Source organism: Dysidea avara, chromosome 11, assembly GCF_963678975.1.
Source record: "Dysidea avara chromosome 11, odDysAvar1.4, whole genome shotgun sequence".
NCBI lineage: Eukaryota > Metazoa > Porifera > Demospongiae > Dictyoceratida > Dysideidae > Dysidea > Dysidea avara.
This window is the reverse complement of record NC_089282.1, coordinates 11,509,633-11,518,929: the sequence shown is the minus strand read 5'-3', so window position 1 is coordinate 11,518,929 and position 9,297 is coordinate 11,509,633. Positions and strand designations below refer to the sequence as shown.

Here is a 9,297-nt window from a genome sequence, read left to right as displayed (position 1 = left end):
TCTGAAACAAGGAACATGTGTAGGTCATACACACATAGTATCCTACTTCGGTTGTCACTTTGTCAGTATAGCTGCAGATTTAAAATTGTATACTATATACACTACAATGATTGCTTGAATGGTTTATTTTTCACTGAATATACCCATGCCCTCCATTTTTGCTGAAAGCAGTGCTACCTGCTAGATGGTTGCACAAGTGTCTACTTGTTTGCAAATGATCTGGGAGTTTTCGTTTTCCCAAACTGAAAATTTCTTCTTGATAATGAAGCAAATGTTCCCTTTAGTTCCACTTCTTTATGGAGGCCTTCTGTGCATACTATTGGAGTTACATTACCTGCTTACATTGTTATAGAATGCTCTATATACCAGCATGCATTCTTGATTCCATGAATTTTTTATTCTAGTCCTGTTGACAACATGTTTTATACATAGTTCATGATATTGAAATCATACCATGTAATAAATGCCACAGAATGGAGCAATGAATTTTAAAGTGATCAGTTTGGCATTTATGCATTGAGCAGTGAGTACATTGTAGGAACTACCGTGACACAGCATGCAAACCACACACAGCATAACGTGGTAAACCACAAGGAGTCTGGAGGCATGCTCCCCTGCAAGTTCAAGAATGAATCTGAAATTGAAGGGGCCAGTGGCAAAAGGGGACAAGTCAGTGCCATTTGAAAATTTAGGTGACCATGTAGTGGGCATTAAACAGAATTTTGAGATAATTGAATTATTGTAATATTTGCTAAAAAGCCATGAACTTTTAAATTCTAGTCATTTACTTAGTGACAACATGGCTAAAACAAGCCATTCTAATTTTTAGAAAATGGAAATCTAAAATAGCACATGTCCCTTTTTTCCACTGACCCCTTCAACTAATAAAGTAGGCATCTGATTCATTTGACTGCTCTGTTAGAGTATCTTGATCTTCTCAAAATGTGTTTAGGTTGAAACCTGATCAACTAGATCAGTGGTATTACCCCTGACTAGTTTGGATGCACACAATGTATAGTACATGAGTGGTACCATAGGCTTCTGCTTATTGTAGCTACCTAGTATAATGAATAATCCAGATCATTGTGTGTACGTATGTGTGTGCACATGTATAACAAGCTCAATAAGGCCGTTGACCGCCATTCTGCCTCACCTTGAGGTATGTTACAAACCAGTTGTGGCAACTTTAGACCTGCTCAGAAATTACCTAAAATGGCAATTTCTGGACTGCTCACAATTTATGAGCAGCAAAAAGTTGCCACTTCTAGCAACTTTTCAATTGCTTATAATTTAATTTGGCAATTTCTGAGCAGGCCAAAAATTACAAAAACTGGACACTGCTCCAAAAATTGGCAACTTCTGTTTTGCTTTGAACAACCACAAGATGGTGTTCAAAGCTACCAATTCTGGCAATAAGTGTACCACTTCTTTAATGATGAACTAATCGATTGTAAGATTTAGTTTGCCAAAAATGTCAATTTTTTGATACCCAAAAGTGCCAAAGTTGACAATTTATTTGAACAATAAAAATTTGCCATTTCTGGCAACTAAAAGTTGCCACTTTTGGAATCTTTTAAGCTGCTGACAATTTACATTTTGGGAGTGTTATATTTTAATAATTTTGTTGAAAGTACATCATACAGTACGGTAGGACTGTATGTTATGGGTCATAAAAATTTGCACCTTTTCACAAAAAAAGTGTTGACCAGAAACCAGCCTCACAATCCCTTCATGGCACCTTGGCAATATTGGATAGGTAGAATCAAACCCAAAAGTGTCTTCAGAGCACTTCAAATAAGATGATGCTTTAAGAAGACACTTGTTATACCTAGCTATATGGTCTATTCACCCATAGCTACTAGTCTGGTGCCTTATGGTTTTGATTGTGACACGGCGGACCAAAGCACCAAATTTTGCACAGTGACTCCTTTAGATATACAAAATAATTTCAGAAGGGGTGCCACTTCCAAATCACCCTGCACCCCTTGGTATGGTACCCAACTTTACCAAACCGCAAAAATTAAACCCACTATATATACCTATTCAATTTCCCATACATAAAAATATTGCTAATGTTTTATTATGTCATGGAGTAGTCCACAGTAGTCAGTTAAGTAGTTTACCTACACAGTTATGATTTCAACTGAAACATAGAGAGAGTAACAATTACTTTAACTATCAGCGAAAATCAAAAAATCGCTAAAATTAAAATATTGACAGTTATATATAAAAGTGGCTGTTCTCTTTTCTACAAGACATCTCATGCACATTTTCCACTGCAATGGCAAAGAGCTGTACAGGGGAGGCCTGCTTCTTGACATTTGCACTTCCTAGAGCACAGAGGCTCAGCCTTACAGCCACACTTAATAAGATCTCTGCTAGCTTTAGCCACTTCTGGAAGTAATGTCCAAACTGGTACCCAAGAAACTTCATCTACCTTTTTCCACCCAAATCCTTCTGGAGATGGTATTGTTCTGTGGGACTGCAGGCATGTTGTCCAGATACTTGTCTGATACAAAGCTCTTTTAGCATGTTGTAGAAGAGCACACTATACGAAAAGGCAAAATGAGAAAAAATTTAAATATGCATTATATTCTTACCTGCAATGGAGGAATCGCTTCCATTGTCTTACTTCTTTTGCAAAAAAGCTCTTTTCTTAGCTCATTCACAGAACTTAGTGATGTAGTTTTATCATATAAAACACACACATATCTCTCCAGGATTTCCATTTCAAAGATTCCAGCTCTAGCAGCTGAAATGGATGATCTGTAGCAAACATAAATGCTTTAAAAGCATCTGGATAAGCTTTACAGAATTCCCAGGCTGATTTCTTTCCTTTACCAAGGAATTGTGAGGTGGTATCACACCCTGTAAAAGCATGGAAGTAAGGCAAAGCTTGGTATGTTTGCATACCAAGATTTTGGCAAATAGAATTGATGTCATAATATCTGAAATAATTGCCAGCTCCAAACCCCACCCATATATTAAAATCAGAGAATGCACTGTGGAGTTGACAGTAAATGCTTACTAGCAACACAACAACATCTGTATCTACTGTACTGACTTAGATGTTGTGAGCCCCCTTTTTGAGAGTATCATTGACATGTACACATATTTTTGTGTCGGCTTCTTCCTGATGGCAACACTGCATAGGCTGGTCAGTTCCCTTGCAAATTACTGTGTTACCTACAAGAAAGGTTACGTGACTAATGTGTGTAGCTAACACCTACTATACTAACCTGAAGTAATGTAGACCTGCTTGCCACTGGAGTAGTCATGCATAGACATGCACCTTCTGTGTCAAAAAATCAAATAACTCGCACTTGTTTTTTGCAGTATCTCTGAGAAAATCTGAGAAGTTGGTAGGGAGCTTTGCCTGGGCTTGAACCTTTCGCCTTATTCCTTTACCTCTTTTCTCTCTAGTTGAGTCTTTTAGACTGCCAGCTACATATTGGTCCCATATGATATCAATTCTGTCACAATTAGAAAGCTGCTGGTTTGTCCAAGGTAAGAATACTTCATCTCCGTACTTCTCAAATGTGCTGGCTTGCTTGGTTGACAGGGAATGGACTAAGGCAGGGCCATCAAAAATCTTTGCATGAAAAATCATTGGAGCCTCCATAGTAGATTCACCCAAGTAACTAAGTAAGTCTGACTTTTTATTTGGTAGACGGAACTTTCCATGTTCTGAAATGGAAGGAAGCCATGGGTGATTCTCATGTGAAAAGAAGTCGTCTAAATTACCATCATGAAACTTGCTTGCAATAAAAAGGTGGCTAAACAGATCACAATCACTTCTCAAACTAGCCATCTTTTGTGAGTTTTTAGTGGTAACTTTAGAAGACTGTCTCTTCAACAACGGTAAAGAATTCCTCTTTATGGGCTGATGGATTGAAACAGACCTGGTATTGATGACACCACTGACATATTTCTGATATTGAGTGTTTCCAACTGACTGAATTGTCTGCACTGTTGTAACTACACTATCAGCAGCACAGTTACGAGAATCCAAAGCTAACAGTTCAGGACAATCATCTATAAAAGGATTACCCATGCTCGTGATAGTTTCATACAGGCTATTTGAATGTATTTTAAAGAGATTTTGTACAGACAGACTTTGATCATGATGTTTCCCTTGTGCATTCTCCTGAGCTATAAACTGACCTTCAAATTCAGTCAAAAGTCTAGCTTGCTCTGGTCCAGCTACCATCCACCTTCTAAAAGCCTTAGGGTTTTCTGTTAATCCAACTGCTCCACCACTTCCCTTTACCAGCTCATTATTCTGCTCATGAGCTTGGTCAATTGGAATACAAGAGAATTTGTTATGGGTTTTTCTAAGTACCCAACAACTTAGAAAGTCATCCTTGACATCACGTGAAAGTGACTTCATGTCTCTAAGGTGAATAGGAACCCAACGAGCATAATTGGTATGATCTAGAGCAAAAAACCATGGTGTTAGAGCTTCCAAGGACTCTATATACACCTCAAAATCATTTACACGATGAGAACGAACAAATATCAAGACGAGGATCTCAAATTCAAGGATCATATCCCAATACTGAAATGTTGGGTGCTTTCTTATCAGTGTCTGATGCCATTCTTCAAATAAAACCTGTTCATCGGTGGTTTTAGATCTCATTGTGCTCTTCCATGCATCTTGTTGAAGCTTACTCAAAACCAGTGCTGTGATTTGATGACTGCGTCTAGTCCTAGTAAGGTGTGACACCTTTAAGAAGGAATCTGCTACTTCAGCTGTTGCTACTCCAGCTTCACACAAGGCAGTTGTCCAACCAGACTGATTAAGAAAATCACCAACAGTATTCCACAGGGCCATTTCTATGTGAAGTCCTCCAAGCATAACTACAAAGCACTGTTCTCCAAGAGACTGTGGCCAAGACCACTGAACATATTTAGCTAGAGCAAACAGTGGCTGATCAAAAGCCATAACCGGAGTCTGACTTGGGTTGAGGTAATTGGTGATTTTTCTCAGGTATTCCATGCCATGTTTGACCATGGCAATAGTTGCAGATTTCTCAGGAAACAATGATAACAGTGCTATCACTGAAATAGGATCTACAGGATCTGACTGAGTTGCTGCATAAAATGCAGCCCAGGAAACACTATCACCATCTTCAAACTTATTCTTTGCTAGCAATTGTACAGCATTTTCAATCCATTTCATTTCTTCTGCTTTAGCTTCTTCCAAGTGGCCATTAAAATCAGAACATTTGGCCAGAGGTAAAACTAATTCCTTCACTTTACAGGTGACAGCTGGTACATTAGTGTAACTTCCTGGCAAAGAATAATCAGTTACACTTTTGTCAGGTACTATCACAATTGGATCTCTACAAATCCCAGAGTTATGAGCAGTTGGAAAGTGAAAAACACTTATTCCAGTTCCATGAAAGGAACCTTGAGCTGTGGTGGATGTTAAGTTGTGATCAATGTTATCCAGTGCTCCAACAGTAAATAGATTCTTGCGCAGTTGAGATGGACACACTACATCATCATCTTCAAATCTTGTGCACAATGCGCTGGCTAAGGAATTCTCCACCTCAATGACACGTTTATAACTCACACTGATGCCTAATTTGTGGAGATGGTTTAGAAGCATCTTGCTTCTTGTTTGGGTATGAATGTTCAAACCTATATAAAGAGGTAGCGGAGTTTCTCTGTCTTTGAAGTGGCGAGTGTTTTCAGTAGAGGATCTTCTGCCTCTAAACTTGGAATTAAAACACACCAATTGAGATAATGTGAGAGAAGCCTGTGATTCTTGATCATGTTGATCCTGCACATGAGGCCCATTAAGCAGCATGGACATAAAACTATGGAGAATAGTAGGTACTGAGCTTTCTTGACATTTAGGTGGAAAATTACCTGAAAATTGAAATGAATCCCATTCAAAAATTTCTTGTCTCATAATTTTAACCAGTTTAGTCATTAAAAATGCCTCAGCTTCAAAATCTCTAGCAGTTGTTGCTTCTTTAAGAACTTTCTTTAGCCCTTCATTAAAAAACAAGCAAACAGTTTTTCCCGTCAGATTGCTCCTGGAATGTTTCAGAAAAATGATCTAGTAATTGCCTTTTTAACCTGGTTTTATTAATCATTTTACCAATTCCTAGATTTTGTAGGCGTTCCTCCTTCAGAATATGTTCATTATTCTCAATTTTATTTTCAATATAACACACAAGCTCAGCAAAGGCTCTAGCCAATAGCTGCCTTTCTTCACATTTAACATTAGAGTGTTGCAGGCGTATAAAACTTCTATAGCGATTTTTATAAGCTGAAAGGCAATTGTAGTGGTACTTCGCTTCAATCGCTATTAGATCACCAGCTGATAGCTTTGCTATTAATGAAGTATCATGTAAATCTTGTGCCATTTTCCAAAGATCATGGTCCAGTTCCATAGTTGTACATTGATGTATTTTTTATTATTATTATTATTAGCACTTTACAGTGACCAGCACTGAAGGTCTGACAGAAACATGTGCTGCAGCCTTAGGATTACCTGATTTCAGAGACTTAGACCTAATGACTTGACTTACTGACTGACTGAAAAGGTGTAATGGAAAAGGGGCCAAAGTAAGGAAAAAAATCCCTCCAACCCCAGGATTCGAACTGCAGGTCCAAAAGCCTTTATCTCAATGTCAACACTGCTCCAATGTATACCTCTTGCTTATTATTCCATTTGCACTACTAGGAGCATTACTAGTTATTTTATTGTTCACTATCAACTTAACTGTGACTGAGGGTACTGTGAATGCTTTCATTCTCTATGTAAATATTACCAGTATTAATGATACAATTTTCTTTCCATGTCATCAATTCTCTTATGTATTCATCTCCATTGCTAACCTTGACTTTGGAATTCAAGTATGTTTTTACAATGGAATGGATGACTATGCTAAAATGTGGCTACAGTTGGTATTCCCATTTTATCTCATTCTCATTTCTGTCTCACTCATTATCACTAGTCGTTACTCTACTACAATACAGAGACTAACAGCATGTAGAGCTCTACCAGTACTTGCTACCCTCTTTCTTCTTTCTTATACAAAAGCCTTGCGCACTGTCTCTGAAGTATTGTTCTCATATTGTAAGGTAATACATATACCAGCAAGTTCCTCAAAGTTAGTATGGTCAGTAGATACTAATGTACCACTACTGGAAGTAAAATTTACTGTTCTATTTGTCATTTGTCTTCTTTTGTTTCTCATAATGGTTCCATTTGCTGTCATCGTTCTTTTCACCAGATCACTGCTAAGGTTCAAAATAATAAATAAGTTCAAGCCAGTGTTAGATGCTTATCAAGGAGCACATACTGACAAGTGTCATTACTGGACTGGTTTACAACTTGTAATAAGAGCTGTGTTCTTTGCAGTATCATCACTGGATAGGAATGTCAACTTGATTATTGGAATTTTTCTACTAAACATCATGATAGGTGCCCATGGAATCATGTATCCATACAAAAAAATAATACAAAATTATCAGGAGCTCGTTCTTCTCTGCAACCTTCAAGGGTTATACATCTTTTCCTTGTATGGTACAAAAACAACCATCATTGATATTTTAGTCACTCTTGTATTTGTACATTTCTTCATTATTATTGTTCATAACTTCATAACCTACACACAAGTTGGTACAGTGATGGGCAAAAAAGTGACAATAATGCTCAACAATACTGCACATAAACTGAAGACACTGTACAATGGCAAGAAAGTAGAGCCTGAAAAGACAGACCTCATTATTCCTGATGAAGTTTATGATTACCAAGAGTATCAAGATCCACTTATTGGCCTTTAAACTTTTGCTGCATGCAAATAGTATAGTATATGCTTATAGTTGTTGGTTAGTTCTTCAAGATGTTCTTAACTGTATATCATGGCAAATTTTAAAACCTTATATAGGGAGCAATGTTTGTAACATGAACATTGGCTATGTGATATACAGTTGTTACGGTTGGTCAAGTGGTGTGTTCAAGCATCATATATATATGCAAGTACATAGATGGCTTTTGCTGATCCATTCCCAGCAGCTGGCTGCAATCTAGTTCATAATATATAGTTAGCTATCAAAGACAATATTGTACCCCTATTGGAAGTCCAAGCATGTGTATTTTTATTAATTAAGCTACGTAGTTTGGTTTTTGTTTTGTTTTGAATCGCAAATGATGGCATGTTGTTTTGATTGATCAGGTTGATTGTCTGATATTGTTGTTTTTTTTTAAAGTAAAGCTGTCCTTGTTACTTCAAAAACAATAAAACAAATCTACACTGGGAAATGCATTGTTATGGAATTCTACAATAATAAATTCCATAACAGATGCCACTATTGATGAGGACATCACGAATACAATTGTATATGCATTGCATGGAAACCAAGACCAATGAGAAGGTTTGTAAATCTATGCACTAAGGTTTTTAACCTCTGTAATGTAGTTAACTTATGTTTCAACACCTTCCCAATTATTTGTTACCTTCCCTTTACCTCATTACCAACACCTTGGTGGACAGCAACTTTACCATGGCATACACACTTGAGCTCCTTGCAAATATATGTAATCACTGTTACAGTCTCCCCCGCCCCATCCAAAAACATACAAGATCGAGATACTCTAATAAAGCAGTCAGTATAATACTCTGATAGAACAGTCACCACAATATATTGAGAATCCTCCATAGTTGCTGAGTATGAAAAATAACATCTGCAGCACTGTCCCATGCATGGACACACTTATCCTGCTAACAATATAAATGCAATGCACAATATACTCACACTGCTGAAAAACAATTCATAGAACTGACACAGTCAACCACAATTGCCACAAATCACTAAATTCATGACTGTCACTTTACTACCTTATCCCTATACAACTCTTGATCAATGTAGTCCACTTAGAAAGCAACCACTCTACATCAAAATTTTTTGTCTTGAAACATGAGCCACTTTAGCTGCACCCCCCAGACCTCCTGCTCCATATACCTACTGCCCTGATACACTTGCGAAACTCCGGATCCACCCTTGTGTTAAGCCACTTACTAAAGTTTCTGTACTCATAAAGCAGTGTGGGAGAGCATATTTTATTTTATTTTTTTGTTTACTGGATAGCTGAATTAGCTATAGGTAATCTAGCCAACTTTAAAAGGTGCTGGATGGCTGTACCAGTAGTACAAAAAATCCTTGATGTGATAAGAAAAATGGCAATGCAGGTGAATAAATTTTTTTAAAAAGAACTTGACTGGCATGTGCTATATACCAACACTATATGAAGTGATGCTTTTGGATACTTACATA

At 37.4% G+C, this 9,297-nt stretch overlaps 1 protein-coding gene across 2 annotated transcripts; it reads right to left on the bottom strand.

Moving 5' to 3' along the window:
- Positions 1-2,035: 2,035 nt before the first annotated feature.
- Positions 2,036-8,764, bottom strand: LOC136239098 (uncharacterized). 2 transcript variants are annotated; one of them, XM_066029836.1, is made up of 4 exons: positions 3,240-8,764; positions 2,914-3,186; positions 2,601-2,868; positions 2,036-2,548 (listed from the first exon to the last, which is right to left on the bottom strand). In XM_066029836.1, the coding sequence occupies exon 1, from the start codon at positions 5,939-5,941 to the stop codon at positions 3,275-3,277; it is 2,667 nt and encodes an 888-aa protein (XP_065885908.1). In that variant the 5' UTR covers positions 5,942-8,764; the 3' UTR covers positions 2,036-2,548; positions 2,601-2,868; positions 2,914-3,186; positions 3,240-3,274. The 2 variants fall into 2 exon arrangements, with proteins under 2 accessions (XP_065885908.1, XP_065885907.1); XM_066029835.1 differs by having other exon boundaries at positions 2,601-3,186.
- Positions 8,765-9,297: the final 533 nt, after the last annotated feature.

Coding starts and splice junctions, on each gene's coding strand:
- LOC136239098 (XM_066029835.1), bottom strand. CDS start 5,941: ATGACTAAACTGGTTAAAATTATGAGACAAGAAATTTTTGAATGGGAT.